The sequence below is a fragment of the Strix aluco genome, chromosome 8, assembly GCF_031877795.1.
Source record: "Strix aluco isolate bStrAlu1 chromosome 8, bStrAlu1.hap1, whole genome shotgun sequence".
In the NCBI taxonomy this organism is placed as follows: Eukaryota; Metazoa; Chordata; class Aves; order Strigiformes; family Strigidae; genus Strix; species Strix aluco.
The window spans coordinates 25,244,142-25,269,907 of NC_133938.1; the positions used below are offsets into that span (position 1 = coordinate 25,244,142).

Consider the following 25,766-nt stretch of genomic DNA (forward strand, 5'->3'; position numbering starts at 1 on the left):
TGACTACGGAGCATCCAGCATAATGACCATAATGACCACAAGTTCTGTGTCACCACCCAGTGGATTTTTGAAATTCAGATGACAATAGAGAAGGCAAAAAACCATCCCTGGTACATCATAGAGAGTTCCTAGAAGCAATCAGAACTTCTAAGCTGTGTTAAGTCAGGCTCAACTGTCACAACGGGGATTTAATGAGATTTAATTGTACAAAATGTTATTTAATTTGAAAATAATTAAAAGCCAAGAGCTCAGTTTATCCTCTTGTGCCAATAAGGAACTTTACTCCCAAAGTGGTTTACACTAGGCACATGAGCTCAGTTTTAACATAAGGCTTTGTTTCTCTGATTAGGCTAATAGTGAAGATATACGTGAGTCAAAACTTAACATAGTTCAGGACTTTTCTTTCAAAATACATGCACAAATCAAGTGCTAAACTGGTATACGTTTTTTGGGTTTTTTTTAATATGCAGTCAAATGAACATTGAAATCATTCTAGAAAACAATTTAAGCAAAAGAAAATCCTCCAGAATTTTTACAGCCTGGGTACTGCAGGAGCTTAAAAAGCTGCAGAACCATTTTTCAAGGAATTGAAGTGGATGAGTGTCCTCAGATTTACACAAAATGAAAATTTGGGCCCAATTTTTGATTTGGGAAACATTTTCAGTTATTTCTAAAAGTGTGACTAGCCTCTGTCTCCCACACCGTTCCAATAGGTAGCTGCCCTGACCTCTTTATTTTACTACCTGAACTAGCTAGAGGGGCTTTACAGTGGCCAAATCTTAGAAGAAGAAAAAGAAATTAATTGTTCTCTGTCATCCAATGAGCACCAGTGAGTCGATCTGCATCCAAGGCTTTTTATCTTTCTGATCTTCAAAGGTATGCTAAAAATTTGCAATTTTGACATGTTCCTCTAAAAATAGCCAACAGGCTTTGGGCCTACAATTTTTTTAGATTATCTTCACATTTAGTCTCAAGACCTTTTTCTCCACAGGTAACCCCCTCAGCTTTGTTAGTTTATCCCCTAACACAGATTCAGCTGAAAAGGCAGTTCAGCGGGCAGCCCAGGGGAATCCCACTGCCTCTGTGACTGTTTGCTGCCACTTATTCAAGCAGGACTGCCAGGAAGCATTTGTCTGAGCTGGTAATTGTGAATGAAATATTTGATCTAGAGTAACAGTAAAATTAAATTAATGTTTTAACCAAGTGTGACTGTGTATTTACATGTTATTTACATGGCTCTCTTAAGTATTTTCAGTTATGTTTTGTAAGGAGAGATTAGGAATATGCAGTGATAAACTAAGAGCACTGAATCTGTTGAGTGACTGTTCCTTAATGACTTAAAACAAATGAAAAATGAAGTTTCCTTCCTCTGTAATGAGCAAATCATGACACTTACCTGCATTCACACACAGTTTTATAAGAATTAAATGGTGTGTTTTCCTACTGAAACTTGTAAATTTTATCCATGTATGCGACAGCACAAGGTTTTGTAGATTTAGAAGAAAATAATCGGTTTGCAGAGTCCAATAGAATAAAATAATTTCCACTTTGTCAACTATCAATTATGGTTTTTATTTGTTCTAAAAACAGTAGGCTAAAATCCAGCAAGAAATAGTAAAAATATCAGAACTGTAACATACAAAACCTCATATTGAAATAAAAAAATCCTGTACCAATTAAAATCTACAATGTTTAGGGGAAAAGCATCTAAATATTTTCCAATTCTGAAAACAGATTAGATGCATTCATGGAAGCAGTCCCTTTAAATAACAGTAAGCATAAGAAATAAATGTGCAAGCACGCAGTATTTTAAGCTCTAAGAGTAAACAGACTGTGTTTTCTATCAGAATCATTGCAATCATTCAAATACCAATTTCCAAACTCTTCTCTGAACTCTCAGATTGATATATATGGAGCAACAAGGACACCTTGAGGCAAGTTAGAAAAATGCAAACATTTCTATTCCACATTGATTTGGGAGGACTTACAGATTCTCCATACATCTGAACTCCTTGGAATTGTCACATGATGCAAATGATAAGTCCTTAAAACTGTTTGGCAAAGTCCCACAAGTTCCACGGAGTCTCACTAAAGCAGTGCTTGGTCAGCTCTCTGGAAATGCTAGAATATATGCTTACCAATTGGGTTAATTTACTTGCTGATAGTTTTGAAGACAGACCCAAAGTTTTGCAACACACTGATCTTGTTCTGAGTTGCTTCTCTCCTTGTTACAGAAGTCAAAAAATTTCCTCTTCTCAGTATAGTATTACACTGTACATATTTTTAAAAGAAAATGTATAAAAACAGTGAAAAGGTTTCTGAAGAAGTATTAAATGCAAATCTACACAAAAATTAAAATATCACAGTTCTTTGTCACTCTCTACAAGTTTCAAGTATTCCTTTAAATTTGTACCTTTGAAAAACTGATATAACAGTAAACATTTTCCAAAAAAAAAAAAAAAAAAGGCGGGAAGAGGAAGAACCTTATACTTCTTATTTTATGATTTTTTGCACATGAAAAAGCACTTTTTTTTTTTTAGTTTAGCCTCTTAAGTTAGAACTGGAGTTGTGGGGCCATTTGTAGAGCTTTCTATTCCCTTAGTGCTATCTGCAGCCTTAGAATCAGCACATACTTCAGAAAGCTCATTTTCCTCTGGCGTTGTTGGGATAAGATCAATAGTGATCAAATCAGTTTCCTGATCTGTTTTTTCTACTTCACTGCAAAATTCAACTTTATCTTCCTGTTGGCTATTCTTCTTTATTTGTCCATTCTGTGCAGGGTAGGTACTGGCAATGGTATCATACAGAAATTGGTAATGTTCCTTAAATAGAGAGAGAAGAAGTTAGTATGAAGGAAATGATCAGAGCCCAAGAACAAGCCTGTTCTTTCTCTGTTTTCTTAAATTTTGAAATGTACCATGTAGTTGAACATGCAAGACTGCATATGAAGCAGCTTCCGCAGTTTTTGGCGTACAGTGTGTTGCTTCTATGGTTTATTCTGATTTCAAGTGTATGTAATGTCTCTGTAACTGCCTGCATCAAACATTCCAAGTTGTCACTCAGTACCCTCTTGGTTTACAAAGTACCAAAAATATGCCTTTTACAGTGCCTAACATGTAAACATGTAAACATGTAAACATGTAAACAACATGTGTTGTAAGGAGTGTAGGAAAGTAATCTAATAACCTGCCCCACATCGATGGCACCTAGGTGTGGTTTGTTAGTAGATGCACAGTGTATGCCACAGAGACACAATTCCTCTGGGGTGATTTAAACAAAACACGTCAATGGCTGCTAGCCTGTGAAATGGAGTTAGCCTCCTAACTGCAGAAGTTAAGGGACACTGTGCACATGCATCCCTGAAGCAACTGCAGAAACATCAATTTATGCAATTTGTGATTTTATAATATGTACCCTTCCACAAAGGTGTTATAGAATTGCAGCTCTGGACATTTCACAGATTCCTTCATTCTTATCAGCAATGGCCAATTCCCAAATAGTGGTGAGTGGCTGTGAATGTCCTGATTAGAATTAGTGTTCCCTATGCAGAAATTATGCATAAGGTTACAAGTGACCATGATAAGTAATCTCATAATTTTTTCTGGTGATTCATAAGATTTACTTACAAAGGTGGAGACCACTCCCAGCCTGGTACGACGAAGAGCTTTTACTACTTGGAAAACATCTATTACTTCTTCTATTTCTGCACTTTCCAAGAGCGTCATTAAAGCACAAAACACACCAGTCTGCTGTGATCCATCACTAGAAGATGATGTAAAATGTACATGTAAATTTAAAACATAAAATTAGCAAGTCTTCTGATTAAATGTTAGATTTATTTCAAAGTCTACATAATGAATTACATTTCCAAAACATTTTTTACTGGACTGAAATTGTTACAGTTAAGAATATCTGTAGGACACACACAAGACAGGTCTAGATTAGAGGATACCTGGATCTCATGTGGCCACTTCAGGGGTAAGAGAGAAATTAGAAACTTCAGTCTTACAGTCTCAACAATTGTTAGCAGGGTTATCCTCTGCTTTAGGTGGTAGGCAGGACTATTCCTGGAAATGGTCCTAAAAAAGTGGGCTTATGTCCTAGAGCAAGAGATGAACCTAAAAGCTCTGCTGGATCCTCATTAGTAGTATGCTACAAGAGCACTCTGACCTAGCATTTCTTCTCAAACTATGTGTACCAGGCAAGAGCATCTAGCTCTGACCACCTATTCCGTGTCCATGCTTGCTGAAGATACGTGTGCTCACCTTTCACCACTACAATCAAAAAGGTCAAGTTTGAGCAATTCAAGGAATCTAGGGCCAGCTGAGTCTCCAGACACAGGTAAAGGCTTGTGGGAAAAGGTAGGCATCCCAAAATTGGGGTTGCTATGTATACCCAGAACTTAGAACTAGGTTAAGGTATATGTTGAAGTCAGACCCACCGACAGTGGACGATGAGCGGGACGCTGCGGGTACTCCTGTTGTCCTCAGTGACTGGTCTGGCTGGGAATTTTTGTTTAAGGTTGAGAATCATGTTGACTAAATCTTTGGGGTTTTCTGGAACGTCCAAGCCACTCCACTTGTGATACTGATACTGATAGACCTTCTGTGTTTCTTTCGTCTGAAAAACAGCAGTGGAGATGTAGTCAATGTTCAGGTTAAAATAAAGATTCATGTAGTACATCTATTGCAGCTGATTTACAAAAGAAAAATTCTGTTCTTGAGGAACCGCATGGTGGTGTGTGTTCTACCTCATGAATACGTGGTAGTGGACATCTGAGCTTTGCTCAATGTACAAAAGACAGCTGACCTCCTGAGACTCCACTACCACCATCTCAGCAATTCACTAAATGGGAATTTGAGCTTATTTATAGCATTTATCATGATTGGCTGCTGGTCTGGAAAATAAAAATACTTCCATTTCTTAGAGCAGGAGCTAAATGAAGTGGGAACCGTCCCTTCTCTTTAGGCTAAGTTTATAACAGAAACAAATTTAAAATTTCCTTTTGGAATTTGCAAAGAAACTTTTACCTTCAGATGTGTAACATCAAATGCACGTATGGTATAGCTAGGACAACAGTTGACATCTGTCATTTGAACTTCTGTGCTATCATACATTTGTTTTCCTTCTCCCCAGTACTGTGCACAGAGTTCCTAGAATGGATAAAAGTACAAGTCAGTGCTTACCATTCAAACCTCCTTTTCTTTCATCTTCCATATGCACTTACAGAAAGTATTGACTTTAAAATAGTAGGAGCATTATTGTATTTTAAAATATAGCATCATACACTTTTCCCCTCAAAAATTCATTAGAAAGTAAAATAAGAAAGTAAATAATAGAACAAATTATACTGTAAATCCAAATTCCTCATCCTATAACACACACTTAACTGGAGGAAGGGAATGAGAGAGTGCAGTGCAGTGTTTTCTTTGCATATAGAGGACCCTTAATATGTCAGTGTGAAGATGATGCCCTCACCTGATCTCCTTCTTTCAGCTCTGTCAGCATAACAATGACTTTGACTTTTCTTTGGAAAACCATTTGCCAGAAGTCAGAGACAGTTTCCTGCAGTGGTCCCTGTGTGGCAATCATGGCTTTCGGACCCCAGTAGCCCTATAAAAGAAAGTTTTAATATTTTTTTCTGAAATTTATTTGAAATGTGATTGTCAAGCAACAAAACTCATTGTCATTTAAAGAATACTCAGTGAAATAAACTAATGAACTGTTTTGTTCATAGGGAAAATATGCCTATCACAGTAGACAATGGTTTTACAGGAATTCTATGAGCCAAATGACATTAAACTCAATCCTCCTAACAGTACCACTTCCAGATTGACAACAAGATATACTAATGCCATTTTCTACAAAGCATATTTTTAAGGGCTAAAACATTTAATTCTGCACAACTGATTAATTTGACCCTAAGAAATTGAGTTTATACTACACAAAGTTGGTGCATCAGTCAGTTCACACTGAGCTACCCAAAAGTAAAAATACATTTACTCTGAATAGATATTCTAACTGTGCAGCATTTTAAAGGATTCTGGTAAATCACATTTGGCTAGTAATGCCATTAAAATCACTTCATTAGTGACCAATATCTGCTCTCCTTCTTTTGGAGGTATATATGATACCAAAAAACTGGTGGCCCCAATTTTCACTAGTAGTGTCCTGTATATGTGAATAACTACGCTCACATTTCACTAACAGGGAAAATATTAACATAGATCAACTTGTACATAGGCAGATGCCCACTAACAGAATTACACGTTATCATGAGGCCAGTCTGAGAGCTAGTGGTTTTAAACATAACACACACAAAAAGCGTTTCTATGTTTAGTCTCACTATTTGAGATTGCACAGTCTAAGACCATGCAAGGGAAAACGATTATTCTTATTACTGCAGCAAAACGTAGAAGATTTTGATGATTAAAACTATAAATGGATTCGTCAATTGACTGTCAGATCTTTCTCCCCTATTCAGGTAAATCCTCTTCTGTTTGTGAAGCCAATAAGAGAATAAGAGCTCAAGCTAGAATATAGTTTTAGCTGAAAGCTTGTGAAATATTTATAGTGGATCCTCTAAATACATACAGTTATGAAAGAAGCATTGATGTATTTGCTTGATTCTTCAGAGTCGCTGTCCTCATCTGAGGAATCATCTGAATCATGTTCACCCTCCTTACTGTATTCGTCTTCATGCCTGATTGGCACGCGGTTAAAGTCATCTGCATGAGACAAAGTGTCACTGTCATGCCACATTGTTGATCATTAGAGGTGGGCTGCCCCCACATGTGCAGGGGGAAACAGATAGAAAAAGGCTAGTCCTTTCACAACAGACTGAACAGACAAAGGCCACTTTATTTGAAATAAACGCTCCAAATAATTCACATTTTTAAAAACTCATCTCTTCCTTTTTAAAACACTATAAGAAGTTTCTAATTTTACAGTGTTGAGAAAATTAATCAATCAAATACATCTCAGTTAATTTACTGCCCTCAATTTTTCAAAATTTAGTAAGTTTTCTTACAAAAGATAACATAAAATAAAGGAAGATTCATGGAAAATACTTACACGGAATTATGTTGGCATTCCTATTTTTGCTTTTATTTTCCTCACGGTTTCCAGTGTTCTGTGTCCGCCACCCCTTATAGGAAGGTAATCTCTAAAGAAAGAGGATGTTTGCTATTATGCTTGATTAAAATGTTCCTGGGATCATTGTGTCCTCTGGACACCCACGGCCAGTCTTCATCTCCCAGTGCCTCTCATCTTCCTTTAATTCTTTAAACTTTGTTCACATCTGGACTATAGTTTAAAAATGCCTGCTATATCATGTACAATGGCACAGGAAATCACACACATAGACACAAGTAATCGTTCTATGCTCCCTATCTTTGTTAAAAATATTAACATCAAAAGCAGGAATAAAATTTCATTAATTTACAGCTTTTTTCATGAAGGTAAAGACACTGTTTCTGTGATAGAGAAATAAAATATCACAGAAGTGATTATATATGGTATCTCTATCTTATGACTATTGTGCAAGGCACCTTCTAATGTAAGTGGGAGGTAAGGACACTAGAATGTGATCTTTATTTACCTGAAACTCTGCCTCCAGCAGAGAAGGATCACTTGGAGGATCTTTTCTTTTCAGATTGTTAAGATAGGAATGCAGTTCTGAGAGGCTGACCTCTGTTTCTCCATACTGATTGTATTCCACTAGCGCTTGATGGATAAGGATGTACTGTGACTGGTGTTTCCCATTTGAAGGGTTTAAAAATGAAGTTATTAAAGAGTTAAAAAAATATATCACTTTTTAGAAACATTATAAGAAACTATTATTCCCATGATGTTATTATTGCTAATAATATTAAACATTATTGTTAAATAGGCATTAAGGTAAGTATTAAAAAAGAGAATGACTTCCTAATTAGACATTTTGGAGCACATTTAGAGTGTTGGATGAAAAGTGTTCTGCCAATAGGTGTAATGTCTTTCAAGAAATATTCAATTAAGATTTGACAGATCTGTAAAACGCTTAAATAAGTCAAAAACATGCAGTGCATCAGTCTGTAACTTTTGTTGTACTCTCAACCCAAATGAAAATCCCACCTAAACAGACAGTTTTTAGAATTTGAAAATTAAGTTTGACTATGCAAGCTCAATTTTGCATTTGTGAATTGTATGCCAAAAACTGGATTATCAAATCAAAAATGTTCTTCTTGGCTTCCTTTTTTAAAGCCTAAACTTTAAAAGTTGAAGTTTCTAAGGAAGTTTTTCTCTCTCTTAATAATTTCCAGAGCTATATTTTCTATCAACAACTTCAACTGAACCATAGCAGTACCCAAGACTGAGCAGCACACTTCTGAGAAATACTGATGAAGCCCTAGCAAAGAAGAGTTCTAAGTGACAGGAGTTTTAGCAAGATACCTCTACTTGAACCATGAGGCACCGCTGCCGACGCAGCTTCACGACATAGCCATAAACATCCACTCTGCCTTCTGCATCCAGCCCCTCCAGCATGGCATCAATTCCTATATACGTCCCGGTGCGCCCAACACCAGCACTGCAAAGCACAAAGGGATTTGGTTATTGAAAGGGAATAGCACCTCCCAGTCCCACTCGGAAAGAGGAGCAGTCAGTGAGAGAACAAGAGTGCAAATGTGTAATAATTGGATATGAAGCCTCTGAAAACAGTAAGGCAAATATTGCCAAACATGGTGCTTATAGCCAGAGTAGCCCAACATTTATCTGGCTGCTTTCCAGAAGTCCAAAATCTGTGTATCCTCAGGTTTTAGTGACCCAAATATCATTCAGATCCTTCAGAAAACAGGCCTTTTTACACATCTGTGGCTGCCGCACTCTCAAGTAATCAAGTCACAAAATTTGGGATCAGCCGAATACCTTTGCCAGTTCCCTTTTCTGAATAGCTTTACTTTGTGTTCATTTAACATTAACAACATTTTTAAAAAGCAATATATATTTACCTGCAATGAACCACTATTGGGCCACTAAAAAAGTTGCTAAGAGCATTAACTCTGCGTCGGAGTTTGAGAAGGAGATGTGGATCCTCAGGGACTCCGTGGTCTGGCCAGCTTGTGAACTGAATATGAGTGACATCTCTTCCAGCTGTTCTTTCTCTTCCCTAGAAAAAGTGTGGGATTTTTTAATATATATACACACACAAAGCCAAAATCAAGTGCAGATATACAAAGCAGAAGAAAAATGAGGGCAACAGGCATCAAATGTCGAAACAGAAATTTCAAACAGTGTGCTGTAATGTTGTAATCCAAATGATCTCTCAGGTTACAGCATTTTTCGTATTCAATTTTAATTTAAAAATATCCATGAATGAGGAATACACAATGACTCCAACAGAGGACAAGCAGGAGGTTCAAAGTGTTGCTAAAAATACTTTTTTCTCAGGTTAGCCTATGATCCAGAGTATAATATGTCTCCCCCACTCTATTCATAAACAACCTGGCCAGTGTATCACTCTGCTTACTTCAATTTAGAAGTAGATATATAAGAAAACTTATGATTTCCAATGAGACTGACTCTGTCAAGTCACTTGACTAAAGCTTAAAGCATGTCAAGTCTTGAGTCCTACTTTTATATGTTGCTGCTAGGTTAAAAGAGAGGGCATACATTTTGATAACCTCAATTATAAAACAAAATGAAAAAGATGTCTCAGCGGCATTCTTTTCCTGGCCAAGATTTAGTATGGCTATATGGACATTTCCCCAGTAATCAACCCCCAAATTCTTACTCCAAGTTGAATTATCCAGTTGTGGCACAGTTATTCATACCGTTATTTGCCATTGTTTCAGTAATTATACATCACTATTCCACCAGAACTGCAGAAGTCTCCACTTTCTCACCAGGGACCACTCTTAAATTCCACAACCAATATCAGTTTTATCTATATTAATATGATGTCAGCTGAACAGAGAGCAGACAGCTCTAAAAATATCAGTCCTCAACCTGCAGCAATCTCTCATTTCTAATGTCAGATTCTTCTAGTCACAGAGCAATGTTTTGTTAGTAGTTAATTCTTAACATCCTGATATTCTCACTTTCTTCACACTAAGTTACAACTTTCTTTCAATCAGACCACTTCCTGATTAAATTTTAATGCAACATGAGACAGCAGAATAGGAATTTTCAGCTGTAATCATGGATCAAGATGGGTGGAGTCTGTTGTTTGACTATTTTGCTGAAGATCTGTCAGCAGATTTACTCTTTGAGTCTTAATGCTTTTAGTTGACTTACATTCCATTTACCCTCACTGCAATATTTTCGCAAAGAGCCTGAGGAGCATTTAACCTTAGATGGCAAATTTTGTTCTCAATTATGCATAAGCAACTAGTATGATTTCAGATGTATAAGAGAGCAATTAACCACCCTCAATGATTCTACACATAGCCAAATGCTCATGATTATTAGAGCACTTGAGATTACCAGAATTTGTAATTGTCCCACTGTACAGTTATCATGAGGGTAGACAATGGTGCTCTATGAGTCACATTGGTTTTACTTGCGGGTTATGCTGAGATACACATAATCTATTAAAATTTCTGTTTTAAAGAACAAGCTAAATATCTACAGAAACCACAGTATATTAAGTTTTCCATGCTTAACATCATATTAACAGTTTCCTCTTAAATGTAGATTCCAGAGTAGTAAGGAAAATACATTTTTAAGTTGGGAAATATATTTCTAACTCATATTTCCTTTAAGGAATGACACCTACATCTAAGAAGTTTTCTCTTAAACTATATGTTCCTTAGGGAAAAACAGTAGACCATCTTCCATTGATAGCTGACTCCCTCTTGAAAGGATCTCTCAGCGATACCTACAGACTCCAAATAGACACTCCAATTCCAGTCAGTCTTACACTTCAAAATCAACTTACATTTGTGATATGTAGTTTCTGGATGACATAGTCTGGACACGTTTTACTTTCATTGATCTTCACAATGATGTCCCCATAGGTTGCAGATCCATTCTCCATTGAGGGCCAGTACTGGGCACATTTGTTCTGTGAAGATACAAAGTTAGGTGAGGAGCATGACAACAGAGAGCTGAGAGCTAGAAGAAAGTCTGATTTAAAATAGATGGCAGTTCAGTATAGTTTTTCCAACTTGTCACCAGTCTTGTCCTCTCCTGAAAAGGCTGTCACTGCTTAGGAAGTCAGTGCTAAATAATTCCAAATTTCCAACAGTTCAGGTCTCTGACCTGAAGTGTATACCCATGGAATTTAACTTGGAACATAAAGTGGGGAAAAAATCCTGTACACTAGTTGAAAAAGTGAATAGCTAACTGTTGCTGTTGCCTGAAGGCTGTAGAAAAGTTTGCAGTTACTTCTATGGCTTCTTTTTCAGTCTTCAGTGAGGGACGTTGCTCCTGCCTGCCCATAACATCAACTTGGGGATGCTGTAAATCTGCACGCGGCCAATCTTTTCATCTTTAAAAGCAGCTAAAACAGCAGTTCCCCTTCTTCTTGCTGTACCTGGAATAAGGAACAAAAGCAAGCCAGAAGCACCCAACCTTCCAGTTAAAGGAAGGACAAAGACAACAGATAAAAAAAAATATTCTGTCTAGGACTTACTGGGGGCATTGCCAGGATATCAGAAGATAACAGACGGGAGAAAAATACAAATGATACCTTTTATGACAGGTCTGTGAGGAGCTAGAGTTTTACCTTGAGCCCTTTTCTGGATTTATTAGCTGTAATTGAGAAGCTCACCCTCCGGTACTAACAACTGTGACTAAAGTGACATTTTTTGATAAAACCAGTAATGGCATAAGGCAACATTGTTTTGCCATGCTTTCCAACAAAGGTTCTGCCACAATTAAGAGAACAGGAAAGAATGAAAACAAAGTACTAAGAAGAAAATGTAATTCACCACAGCACAGCAACCCATTCTGTTTTCAGGCAAAAGAAGAATGGAAAGATGGATGGATGGATGGATGGATATTTCTCACCCTCTTTCCTTCCTCACAGCGAGTCACCATGACAATAATTGTTGCCTTCTGTTCCCAGATCATTCTCCAGAAATCATCTGTGGTTTCATCCTTGGGGCCTAGCAGGAGATATTTCAAGGGAGTTTTTCAGAGTGCAGCTACATGAAAAAACACTTGCCTTCTTGACATGCTTAGCCATGCAGTCTGAAAAGCTAACCAGAGATCACACAAATAACAGCCACACACTCGATTTCATTATGACTGCTGCCATTAGACTACAGCATTTTAAAAGTCTCATATATATCTTTAGTGCATAGCTGTGAAATCTGAAAACTTTTGGTGTAAAGTTATGCATCATGAGAAATCTGCCTTTGAAGTACAATCTATTCAACTTCACAAAATTCCCTAAGCAAAAACTCATTGGCAATTTCTTCATATTAAATTTCAAAATGTCAGATTTTCAATTTTTCTTTAAATTTACTAATACTTTTTTACTACTCTCTAACAAAAAATGGGTGAATTAAGCAAAGCTATTCTTTTAAGGTTAAAAATTACCTTGTGCAGCAATGTATTTTCTTGGTTCTTTGAAGCCCTATAAAAAGTACAATGTTAAAAACTTTTAAGTTGTTCATGCTTCCCCTCTAAAAGATTTACAACTTTAAATTCAGTATGCAACAGTTCAGTAATACCAAATACATTACAAAGATTAAAAGAACCCGAATGGAAATCCTCAAAGGTGTTTGATGCATGAAATGTACAGACTACAGAGTTTCTTCAACAGTGCCTAAGACTCTTTTCAGTAGAAGTCACTCACATCAATATAACTTGCATTGATATAGTCTGATCCTGGGTCTCCTGGGATCTCCGAGAGCTCAACGCGGTTATGATCATCTGTTTAAATCATTTAAAACAAAATAACTATATTATCTCAAGGCACTGAGAAAACAACTATTTATAAAAATATATATTTATATATTTATAAAACATGCAAAAATTGTAGCAAATACTCACATGGAAGGATATCAATGTAACGGTTTTTGTTCTGATTATGGCTTTTTTTGGCCTCCTTTATTGAAAATTTAGTGAAAACTCTAGGAATACTCTGTAAAATACAATGTTACTTTTATTAGGTAAGCATATATTTAAAATAGCTTCTACTTACAGTCAAACGCATATGGAAGAAATTTGGTACTATTGAGTCTGGAAGATAACATTCTGTTTCACATGGTACTACTTCATATATTTCTTATATCTAAAAAAACAAATTTATTTTCCCTTAACATAAATCATATATGTCTCCACAACTATAAATTATTTATATCTCCATGGCTATGCAGTAAGAGAGAGTATTAAAAATATGCATTAAAAGGTACTTTGGAATGGAAAGTATTTAGACTGTGTATTTTATACTTTTGCTGAAAAACACTTTCAGGAAAAAAAAAAAAAAAAAAAAAGTACCATCATCCTGTAATAAGGAGAGCTTAGTAGCAAAATTAACTGAAGCCTATTTGACCTTAGATGAGAATTCACTCTATTTTCTAGATTCGGTCTTTCTTTCTTGATAACCAGTGCATATACTTCAAAAAGAATTCTCTTGAACAGAATTCTTCCAACCACCTGGCTACAAATCTGTGGTATATTTTCAGCCAATGGCAAACCTGAAATTCATCCAAGAAAAGTCTTCCTTCATCAGCAATCTTCCTTTTGTATGTGTCCAGCAATTGCTCCGAAGGTATTGGCTCTATATTCAGAAGTTGCCTGTCATCATCTTTAACTGTGCAAACACATTGAACATTTATTGTTACTGACTTTGAAAATGTAAATTACATTTCAGTAAATGTGATTCTTGAATTGTCATACAAATTAACAAAAGGACAAACCTCTTTGTTTTAACTAAGCATGTTTATTTTTCAAAAAAATGGTGTCGCCTGAGCCAGCTGTGAGCAAACAGGACCTAGGAATAACAGAATTTGTTGAGCTCTGCTGCCTGACTGGAGACACCTCAGGAGGAGGCCACATGCAGGGACAATGCATTAACAGTGCTTTTGTACAAAGTGACGATTGTCACATTCAGGTCACAGCAACAGCCCCAACACCCACAGTAGTGACATGGCCTTGCCCTCTACTTCAATTCTGATCATTTATCGTCAGTGGTAAAACGGATTGCTGTGCAAACAACTTACCAATGTAACAACATGTATTGCCTACTTTTTCAAATTTTCTCCAACTTATTCTCTGAGTTGAAATAAGCTGTAATATCATCTTTAATGATAAATTAATGATTGAACAAGTTTTAACATCTCTAAGTAGACATTTATTAATTTTTCATTTACATTGAAAATACTTTTTTTAACAACTATGTGCCTAAGCAAATGGATTTCAATATCAACACAGTATTACATCCCATTTAATGTAGTTAATTTCTGTGGGCTTGAGTGTCATAAATTATTTTTTTCCTGAAGTTTTCTGGTATTGACTGATTCTGTCCTTCATAGGCTTTGAAATCTTGTGCAAAAAGTTTCACATAATGTTGGGTTCTAGTCTTTGGGATTTGAAAGCCTTCAAAATTTTGCAGCAAAAAACAACTGGCTTATGTCTAAATTCTTGCTTTGAAAAAAGTGCACAGGGAATGGAAATTCTGATTGAAGCTATATTTGATTCTGGACTTACTCTGAGGGTTAAACATATCACAACATTGTCTGGGATATGAAATTGTGTTTGTAATTAAATAGTAAATAAGAGTTTTTCAAACAGTGATAAACTTCCAGTCCATTTAAGTATGAATACTTCTGCTATGTATTTACTGAAGGTTTTTTTCTCCAAATGAGGTGTTATCATGTTGACATCTGTAATCTATGCATACAGGCTGGAATGTAAACAAACCAAACGTGGCAGCAAGACATGTGACTAATTTTGTTTCCACTTGCCAAATATACAAAGATGCTCACCTGCAACAAGGTTCACGCCTTCAGAAGAATTGCTGTAAGAAGAAAAAGCATCTGTAAAGGCTTTGACTAGTAAGACATATATATGATAATAAGTTAAATAAAAGCAGTTTTATATGTGAACACCAAGACTGTTCATAACCAGCAGACTGCATTACAAGTTCTCTGTGAAACAGAAGTGCTACAACTGGGACTTACAGACCCTACACAGAGGTAGCTGGAATCCTTGTCTTCATACTCTGAACACTATTGAGGGGGAGAAGCAAGGGAACCACATCAAACAGCTTTACCACTTGCATAATTTTGTACATATCACCTGCAGCAAACGTCTTCAATTTCTTCACTGGAGTGACTGCTCACACCATCTTTGTTTCTTTTGCTAAATAAGTGACAAGAAGCCTAACACATACATAAAGTATAATGAAATTAAGTTTAAATGCTAAGTAGCCAAGAGCAAGCTAGATGCTCTGAATCTGTACAAGCAAAAATTAGTTCTGCTTCCCTAAGCACAAAAGTTTGCATCTGAGCAAGAGCAGCTCCCTGTCCCCCTAAGAGGAAGAGCAGGGAGAGGAAAGGCACTGGAAGAGATGGGTCCCCAAGTTCTGCTGTTGCCAGAAGGCTGAGAGCTTTCTGAAGAAATTGCCCTAACTCATCCACCTCTACCAGCAGCAAATGCCTCCTCACACATTGCACCATCTCCCTTCACAGCACTAGCAACAGTCAGCCTGGCTTTCCAGGGCTCTGGGCACAGTCATCAGGGAAGGCAATGATCACTCTTCTATCACCATCCACTGTTCTACAGAACTGCCAAGTCACCTAGAGATGACTACAATAAACAAAGCCTCCCTGAGATATTGTTTCAGGTGAATAAGTATTTGAAAGAGTTCCAGGAAAGCGTGTATTATTTTCATTACTTTTAACTTAAATCATGAAGGAAAGGTTTTTCAGATGTTTGAATATTTTTTCACAACACTAGTGACAAGACATTTTGTTCTCGCAGATCAGTTCTTCTGTACCCTGAGAAAGGGTATAGAAGGGAGATTTTAAATCTACTTCACTGTATTTGCATTGCCAGACAAACCACCAAAAACTGAGTTTCTTTTGAAAGGATTAAAAAGGATGTCTTTTCCCCATATTAATATCAAACTCGTAGCATTTTTGCACTACTCATAAGGAAATCTTGTGCAAAAACAGAAAGCCTCCACCCCAACCCCCATTTATAGAAGACAGGGAGAGAAACATGAAGCTTACCTAAGCTTTTTTTTGTGAAGATCATAGATCTTGTACAGAACCAGTAGTAAAGCAATTGATGTCACAACAATCAAGAATGCCAAGAATATAATCAGGGCTTTAGAATTATCTAGCAACAGAAAAAGAATACATTTATTATTTCTTGACTATATAATTAATGGCATTTAAAAGTCACAATTTTTTCCTTTTTTTTTGTTTAATCTGTACGCTTCCTAGAACCAGGGTTCATTGAATTTTTTTTGTGAAAAGAACTAAATAGTTATTTTTAAGTCTTTTGTTTAAGTTCCTTATTCCAAAGTGCCAAAAACTTCTAAAGCTCACAGAAAAGGAGGGAATTTTATTTCTTCGTTAAGAAAACTTTCACTTAAACCCTCCATGTCCACCTGTCAAAATGCTACAACTCACTCACTCGTTCGGCATTACCAGATTTGTCTCCTGCTCTGTGTGACCTTACACCTGAGCAGTGGAGTTCTCAGCTGCTCCTGATCTGGGAGTTAGGAATCTCTGACAAGTCACAAATGTTAAGCTCCTGAAACACAGGATCTGAACACAGGAAAATAATCCTAAAGTGAATAATTTAAATTAGAGAATTTTTTTTCTAGTTGCATTCAAATCTTTCCTGAAGAAACCACAGCTGTGTAATAATTCTGCATTACAATGACTTGTCAACATGATCTCTTACATTAATACTGAATGAGAATATTATTTTTTCCAATGCAGGTCAACTATTAACTATAAAAAAAGGCAGTTTGGATTTTTAATTAGGAGCAATTTTAACAGAATTCACAGTTTACACTATTACTTGATACTATGCTGAAGTCTGAAAGTAAAAATGCTGTATATATTTACTTACATCTGGTTCTTATACTCTTCTTTACTGGCTGCCCTCTATGTTCTCCATTATACACTAAGATCTGCATGCAGTGGGTGAGAATAATAGAGATGCTAAGATATAACAATTCAAAATTTCTGAATATTTTTTTTAAAAAGCAAAGCACAATGGATATTCAAAATACATCCATCTATTTTCAATTAATTCACCTCACTGACAGCAGGATCTGCTGTCAATCTTTGTATAGCCATTTATAGTGCAGTTCAGGATTCCACCTAAGTTACAGCAAAACCTAGATCCAAAAATATGTAGATGCTAAACCTAGATCCAAAAATATGTAGAAGACTGCAAAAAAAAAAAGTTAGTGAAATAGCAGACACTTTTTACAAAATCAAAATCAGAGGTATCTGAAGGAAAAAACATCAAATTTCTCTCTTATCAGATCTCTCAAATCTGAAAAATAACCATGCAATACGTAATGAAACACCATTATTTTACTTACTTCAGTAGTAAATATACAAATATTTATCATACAAATTCCTGTATGGGAAGTAATTCATGAAAAGTTAAATTATAGAAGTCAAAATAAACTTTTAAATAAGCTATTTTCTTGCAACATTAACTTTTGGGTACTTTAACTGGTGTTAAAATACCAACTTTGTTTAGATGTGTTTATATTTCATAATATATTTACAATTTATCATCCAATCTTTTAAATTTCCTTAACAGAAATTCCTATCAGATCTAAAAGGCAGCTTGAGGCTTGTACATCAAATATTTCACACTGTTCTTTCGAAGAAAAATTAATCTTATGATTAAACAAAGATTTAAATGAAACAGTGGAGGATACTAATAGGATTGAAGAACAGTGACTTTAGCAGTAATATTCTCCTGATGCAAATCATCCAGAAGGGGAGGAGAAGGGCTTTCAGCACCATTGCTGACTTCAGGTTGAGTTCTTACTGAGCCTACCTAATCCCTTAACAGAAACCTCTCCTGAAGATTCAGAGAACTGTGCCCCAGCTCATACCCGCTGCTCTAAAAGGCCAACGTGTTCAGGAGGTTGGTGGTTTCCAAACTCTGCAGCTGGGAAGAAAGCCATGGTATGTGGCAACATCCAGAGGAGTAGAAGAGGCGACAGAGAAAACAAGTAAGAAGCTTCTCAAATAGAGAAAGCCAGAAACCTGGTGCAGCAGTAGGGGTCAAAACATCACTAAACCACAAAGTATGCTGGGTAGACTCCTGTTTATTCCCTGAACAATTCAGTGTGCAGGCAGAAGGGAATCGTGACATCTGCCATCTCTCACAGGTGATCTGTTTTTTAATCTTGAGCCTTCCATAACTTGACCCAGAATCCTTTCATTACTAGTTAAAGCCATAAGGCTTTCTCTGTTTTTCCAGTAAGAATTGGACAAAGTAAGTTCAATGCAGAAGCCAGGGTTTAGGGCCAAGCAGAAGCTAATTTCTTCTGTAAGGCAAACTGCTCACTGCGAGTGGTGTACAAAAAGCTTACAAGAGTGGAGGGGCCTTATACTGTGGAGGCAATGCAAGCATCTTTTACTCCTACAGGACCTTATCTTTGTTTTCTAAATACAAATCTTTCTGAGCAGAATCTGTCAGAAAAATATTGACAAAGCCTTGGAACAAAACCTAGACTACTGGAGTTCTCTGATACTGCATTTCCTCCAGACACAGAACAAAGAGGAAAAGATTGTGGAAAATGAGTGAAATTGATTCCTAAAAGTAATAAAACTCCCTCATTCCTACTGGTTCCTTTTTTACCTAAACTTTACTGAGAAGAGCTATCAGGATATAAAAAAATATTCCTACTGGCCACATTAAGGGGATCGCACAAGACCATTGGCTTTGCGAGCAACAAATGCCAAAAGGGTGAAATGACTGAAAGAAGAGAAAATAGCAGGAGGCCTTCAGGAAATTGAAGCTTGTAAACAGAGGATGATATATTTTGTATGGAAACAAGGGCTGGCTTGTAAAGGCTGATGTAAGGACATGTGAAAGGGTCTGAACTGGTTTACAAAAACTAGTCCCCGAAGCATCAAAAATCTTCACAGGGAAAAATTCTGAACAATTTATTTCTGAGCAATTATCTCAAGACTTAAATCCCATATTTATCCTCTGATTGTAATGACAGTCAAACATTCATTAAATGAAATGTGCTTTAAATGCTAAAATACCAGTTATACTTAAGAAACTATCTTAAAACTTATGGAAACCCCAGATTTCTCTCCATCCCAAGTACAATCTATTCAGCTTGTATTTTTCATGCTGTCAGAACCTATGTCAAATAGCACACAAGGGACTGATTGATAGGCTAGGCACATACACATTTTATTTCTGAATAGCTACTTCTTTACATCTGTGGCCTACAGATCCATAGATTAAGTCCTCTGCCACCATATTTGCCTTTTTTTTCCTAAAATCAAGTATAATATGCTTAAATGATGAAAATACAGCAATATTTTATATGTTTAACTTAAGAAGTCTACTTACCGTAAATGTATAGTTTGTCAAGTATAAGAGATTTTCTCTTGTAAAATCACAATTATTGTCTTTGGAGTCATTTTTTCCATCATTTTCCCAAGTCAATACAAATACTTTTTTTGCTCCATACACTTCTTGACTTCTGCACTTAATTCGGACAGCATTATCAGCTGTCAATGTTGCATTAACATCAGTCACTTTCTGTGGTTCTGTTCACAAAAGAAGTGTTACTGGTTCTATTCTCATAATTTCAAACCAAACATTTCAACATCTCTATGTGTTCATGTGTGTTTGTTATCTTCTGTCTTAATAATTTCATGCATTTTCTACTTTAAAAATTTCAGTCCCAATTTAACAAGATAAATAAAACTGATTTTGAGTTAACCACAGGCATATTTGAACTGGAAAAGATGTGATGTGGAACTGAAAAGGCTGGGAAGATCAGAGCTCTAGTGACAGTCAGGCTACAAAGATAATACGATGGCAACTATCCCTCTTGCATCTGACATGACTTTCTCATTTAAGGAGCATGAGACAACAGACAAGATGGGAAAAAATAGTTTTCCTGTGAGCGTATGTTTCAAAACTTCTGTAAATTAAATTTCCTATGAGGATTTACTAGTATATTTAAGAGTTGGAATACTATCCTTTTGCTTAAAGTGTCACATCATCTTAAAGCTGGCCTAAATCACAAAAACTTTTTACTTTTTAATGATAAGGAATCTGTTAAGTCTAATCTGTGTTTTCTAACTTTAACTTTGTATGCTGTAGCAAATGGGTTTCAGACTGGGGGCACAGCCCAAGGGACCTTTCATTGAGAGCTTATAAAACTTTTCAGAAAGTAAATAACCTTCTGCATAAGACAGCTGCATTAGACACATTTCAGTAGAACACCACCATGGAAATTCTCTTCAAAATCACTTCAATTTGCAAGCTAGCTAATTAAAAAAAAAAAAAAAAAAAAAAGCAGTTTCTTTTTTCTTCATATGAAGAGCTAAGATGTGTGAGGCTTTATGAGCAGATCAAATATCCCATGTGGGGAACGGCAGGATATTTTACTTGGCTAAGTGTGTTGTTACAGCATATCTGCTCATTTTTATCCACAGGGCAGATTTGTTAGATTCCTATCCAGCATAGTACTGAAAGAGCTGTGACAAGGAGAAAGTGAACATTTCTGGAGGCAATGTGTTTGTGGAAAATGAAAAAATATTTTATAAAATGTATTTTTTTTCTGCTTCCAAGGAGTTGTGCTCTACTGATATATTCTCTTGTTCAAGAAGCCATAAAACTCTTCCACTATCTGCTTGGTCATGTTATCAACTGTTGTAGCAGTTGGAGAAGGTTTGATAAATAGTGTTAGTTCATGAAGGCAAGAAGTTTGTTATTTTCTCAAAAAATAAGGGAACTGAGGGTTTTTTTCAGACCCATAAACTTATATTGTGGACTGTAATCTCTACCTGAGTTATTAAAATACGAGTGGAGCCCCAGAAAGTGGGGGCTCCAAAATATAATATGCTCAAACTAGTTTATCACAGAGAGAAATACCATGATCATGCTCGGATTAGGGCTGTCTACAAATTAAAGACATTTTTCAATTTCTGTTACATTTAAGTCTCAGACCAAATGGTTTCCATTATCAATCAATTAATTTATCAGCTTTTTTTTTTCCATGGTACTTTAGGAGAGAATTTTAATCCCTGTGTTCTTCCAACTATAAACTAAAATTTGTTAGTTCAATGACCCAGAGTAATGGGCAGATTCCAGCTTTTCATGGATTGTCTGTAAAACTGGATACAAAAGCTCTGTATGTTCCATAGAGTCAGATTCAGTGTTCTTATATATCTATTTCTACATACTTTTCAGGAGTGGTAAAAGCAACAAAAGATTTAATTATTCCTGCTACTAGGGGGGGGGAAAAAATCACCACTTTAAACTATCATTACATCACTAGCATAAAATTATTATTTCATTTTTCACTAAAAAACCCCTTTTGCTTATTCAGTGAAATTAAAGGAAATAATTTAGTATCTTACCAGGTATAAACCATCATAGTTTCCCTACAGCTGTATCTCTATATTAGCTGAGTCTGGAAGTGGTGGAACTAGAGCTAAAAAAGTACTGGAAGAAATTAAACAAACATGGGTTTTTGGATGGTTTTGGTTTTGTGGTTGGTTTCTTTTTTTCTCAAAAAAGGAATTAAAACAGTATAAGACTCTACATCTGAATATTAAGGGGTGGGGGGGGGGGAACCACCAAAAAAATAGAAAGGACTGTGTCTCTAATAGAACTTGTCTGCATCAGGAAAATATCTGCAAAGTGTGTTGGTTTTGGGGGTGGGGTTTTTTAGCTTTTCTTGTAGTTCTAGTAATTGAATATGTATGGCAAACAAAGAATCAGGACCAACCACCGGGGTAAGCTTTGAAAATATAGCCCCAAAAAGTGCACAGACCTTTCTGACAGCACAAGGGTTGGCACATATTTGGCTTTAACCTAACGTAGAGTCTTAAAAGCTGACTGCGTAGGTGTGCATCCAAACTAACTGAAACTCGGTACAGACATCAGTATTGGTGTAGCCTGGGTAATGCAGGTCTGCTTTGAGCAAACAAGCAACTATAGAACAGAACGTAAATTCTGCACCTCTTTGTAGTTTTCATGACAGAAAGATAAAATCTAATGTTTTTTATTCTCTTTTTGTTTAATTTGAATCTTTTTTTTAGATTGAGACATAATGCTTTCTAAAATCTTATCAAGAATTTCAAATGCAGATTTTTTGAAAAAGTATTACATGTAAGAAGAATATTAATACTAAATGCATAATTTAAAATAAATTAACATTAATTTTAAAAGAAACACTAATTATATGAATGTCAATAAAATTCTTTTAATGTTAATCAGTTTCTTGGCTAACAGTAATAACATATAATGAAGTACAACAAGAAAGTACATATTCCCCGTGTTAGTATCAGCCTTGTTCATAACAGTTAGCAAAGAAGAGACTTACCTGCTGATTTTGTTGTAAAGTCATGTGATACAGTTTTTCCCAAAATCTTTTCTTTTCTATATTTGCTCCTCGTATATGGAGTCACAGATACAGAACCTCTGTCATAAGGTTGTAAGTCAGGGCAATCAGTCTCAGTCATCTCGACATCCTTGTCGTCTTTATGAAAAAATGAGAAATGAAATTCATTAATGAAATTTATGTTAGGAACACAGGAACTCTTACACTTCATCAGAGCTACCTGAAACCACTGTCATTTGTACTTCTATTTTAATTACCTTGTACTTGGTTGGTTTGTCTTGCTTACTAATGCTAAGTGAAGGCTCAGGAAGAGGAATAAATATATTCTCCAATCAAAAAGGTAGAAAATTGAGGTTTTGTTCTGTTTTGTTTTTTACTTTCTCAGCTTTCATTTAAATGGGTGAATTTAATTAAAAACTAACATAAAGTACATTGATAAAGAGAGGCTGATGCTTTCTTCTGTGTTCAGCTTGGGAAGGGGTGTGTAGACAGATGTCAAAAGTCACTCTGCACACTGGGCAAGTCTGTTCAGGTATGATGCAATAGATCTCATGTGCTTTTGGTAGTGTCAAGCAGGACAGAAAGGAATTGCATGAGAAGCAACATGAGTGAAGCTATTACCCACACTGCAGTTGGGGCTTTGGTGGCTTGGAGAACTGGGGACCAGTGGCCTTTCCATGTTTCCTTTGGGCTGCTTCAGATGTGACCTCCCAGCATCCCAGTATACTACCTTGGACTCCTACACTGGCCAGACCAGAACTACCACAGAAACTGGTGCACAGGGCTGCCACCCTTTTGGGTAGTGGTCAAATTTGGGACATGGAGAATGGGAGAGATTATGTGTATCTGGGGAGCACAGGAGAATGACAGCCTTTGGTTCCTGTGGCAGTCCAGGTTTACAAAACATGCAGTATGAGAACAGAAAGAATGAATTAACCCTGGACTAGCTTAAACCTGACATGTATCTCCTGGAATCATGTATCAGGCTTTTCATTTTCAAAACATCATTTTCCAGTCCATGTTTTGAAGAAAAGCTCACACTTGGAAAACATGGCCCCAGTATAACAGATACAGATTTATCCATCTAAATGTAAGGTCACCTAAAACTGCACATCTGAAAGGAGTGACCGTTTAGTAGAAGACAACTACCTGGCTTTACCTATCTAAACATGTGTATGCTAACTGCCATACTTAGGACCCCTGACTTTTAAATACATTGTTGTTACCCAGAAAGCAGGTCCCTGTCTTCTCAGAGAATATATTAGCCAGCTATAGCAGCATTTTCTGGGACAGAGAGCATCATGGTACAAACTGATGAGGCAACAGATAATCTTGTCATAAATTATTCTTAATACAAGAAGTATGAGGACTGAAGGGTGATGGAGTTGTGTCCTGAAATGGTAAACTGAATAACCACATTGTTCAACTGGAGCAACCTCAGAGGAAAGAAACTTAAACGTTCGTACCAAAAAAATTTTAAAAAGCGCATCGTTTGAAGAGATTCCAATATGGTTTGATAGTGCATCATGCTTGGTGCTCTGTAAATATTAGAACAGACAATGAATTATGCAATACTGAAGAGGCATATACTTACTTGTGTTATTGCATTTCACTATATAGCCATCTATAGGACCCTGTGAATCATTGATAGGTTTCTCCCATGTAACTGTTATCTTTCTGGCATCACAATCTACTGTAAGGTTTTCTGGTGCTTCTGGAGCTGTGTAAAAGAAAAATAACAGGGAGGGAAGGAAATGTTTGAATGAAAATGCAAAATATTCATCTTTTTACCTACTTTGATTAAATTAAATTTCATTGGATGCTAAAGCAAGATACCAACAACATGTAATATTTTTCATAGTCTATTTCATTTGAAGAAATTATACATAAGTATAAACTGAGTATATGTAAAAGCATCATATTAATTTCATAAATTTAATTAATTCAGAACAAGGTGAATACAGCAATATCACATATTGCTAAAATTGTCCAACATCTCCAAATATTATACATTGTTTTGATTTCCTTACAGTTTTAACAAACTTTGAATGTTTAGCCTGAATTTTAATTTGCAGGTTCCTTCATTTAAGTTGATTTCCTTTTTAATTCAAAAAAAAAAAAAAAAAAAAAAGCTAAGCTATTTCCAAGGACAATGTTTTGGAAAAACACACCATTTTTATCTGGAGACATTCTTTGTAATTATTCTGTCACAACTTTCTTCAAATCAAGAATTTAACATTTGGTTTTGACTAAGCCTGCACTTTTTTTTATTTTTTTTTTATTTTTTGAGAGCAAGAGACCAGATGGGAGGAGCTGGAGGAGAACCTAAGAGTGGCGAGCATGCTGTTCAAAATATATATTCAACTCCAGGAACCACAGATAGTGGGATTCATAGTAGGGGTCTCCAGAAATATGTGGAACATAAAGCAAAATAAACATTACACTTACCACCATAATCTGTTTCTATGGTGAACTTTTGGCTGACAAATTCCTTTTCAAAAACACTTAGGGTACCAGTGCAGTTGTACTTATGGTTGGGTGATAAATAGTTCAGCTCTTTACAAGGTTGATTAAATGCTATAAAGTTTGTTAAATCTGTAGACACAAAAAGAGTTTTATCAATATTTTTCACAACTCCAGAAGTACATGGTACCATCTTAACTGGGATTTTCTCTACCATATTTGTTCAACGTAATTTGTAATAAACTATCATAATATTCCAAACAGAAAAGTGTACAACCTAATGCAATGACTAGTTTTTAACCTAGGTTCTTTTATACTAATTTAGTTTGCATAGATCTTTACTTTTCGTCAGTAAAGCTCATATGATCTGACTTTCTAAGAAAACAGTTTTCCCACAGAAATCAAAACATTTCATGGGAGTCTGGCAGAACCCTGGAGTGGCTTCTTAGCTCTTCAGCTCCCTGAAACGTGATGTCTCCAGCCCCAGGCATTCATCACACATTTTTCTGGGACACATGAGGACATCCAGTATCCATATCTTCCTTACGACCCTAGCTGCCTTTGAGCCAGTGTCTCCTCAGGCTGGCCAGCTCCAAGAGCAGAGATCCAGCAGAGCCAGCTGCCCAGGTAATCTGCAAGGGATCAGCTCACAGCAGACCCACAGATTGCAGGATTTCCAAACTCTCATCTCCCCTTCAGACCATCAAGCAGGATCTCCAGAAGTCTGCAGTTTGTAAACTCAGAAAATGAGCTCTCTGGATTTGAACTTTCCCCAGATCTGCAGTGC

General features: G+C 36.2%; 1 protein-coding gene across 13 annotated transcripts in view; it reads right to left on the minus strand.

Annotated features, from left to right (window-relative positions):
- Positions 1–1,547: 1,547 nt before the first annotated feature.
- The window catches only part of PTPRC (protein tyrosine phosphatase receptor type C), a 65,895-nt gene continuing 41,676 nt past the window's right edge, over positions 1,548–25,766 (minus strand). For all 13 annotated transcript variants that reach the window (XM_074832735.1, XM_074832734.1, XM_074832731.1 and 10 more), the window contains 23 exons: positions 24,965–25,111; positions 24,111–24,236; positions 22,499–22,654; positions 19,507–19,706; positions 17,017–17,077; positions 16,164–16,272; positions 14,916–14,947; positions 13,626–13,741; positions 12,979–13,069; positions 12,782–12,858; positions 12,523–12,559; positions 11,989–12,086; positions 10,916–11,041; positions 8,988–9,145; positions 8,431–8,566; positions 7,601–7,750; positions 7,075–7,165; positions 6,595–6,728; positions 5,479–5,613; positions 5,031–5,153; positions 4,442–4,620; positions 3,627–3,762; positions 1,548–2,822 (listed from right to left, as the gene is read on the minus strand). In XM_074832735.1, the coding sequence (XP_074688836.1) occupies positions 2,550–2,822; positions 3,627–3,762; positions 4,442–4,620; positions 5,031–5,153; positions 5,479–5,613; positions 6,595–6,728; positions 7,075–7,165; positions 7,601–7,750; positions 8,431–8,566; positions 8,988–9,145; positions 10,916–11,041; positions 11,989–12,086; positions 12,523–12,559; positions 12,782–12,858; positions 12,979–13,069; positions 13,626–13,741; positions 14,916–14,947; positions 16,164–16,272; positions 17,017–17,077; positions 19,507–19,706; positions 22,499–22,654; positions 24,111–24,236; positions 24,965–25,111 (2,891 nt within the window). In that variant the 3' untranslated portion in view covers positions 1,548–2,549. The remainder of the gene's footprint in view (positions 2,823–3,626; positions 3,763–4,441; positions 4,621–5,030; positions 5,154–5,478; positions 5,614–6,594; positions 6,729–7,074; positions 7,166–7,600; positions 7,751–8,430; positions 8,567–8,987; positions 9,146–10,915; positions 11,042–11,988; positions 12,087–12,522; positions 12,560–12,781; positions 12,859–12,978; positions 13,070–13,625; positions 13,742–14,915; positions 14,948–16,163; positions 16,273–17,016; positions 17,078–19,506; positions 19,707–22,498; positions 22,655–24,110; positions 24,237–24,964; positions 25,112–25,766) is intronic.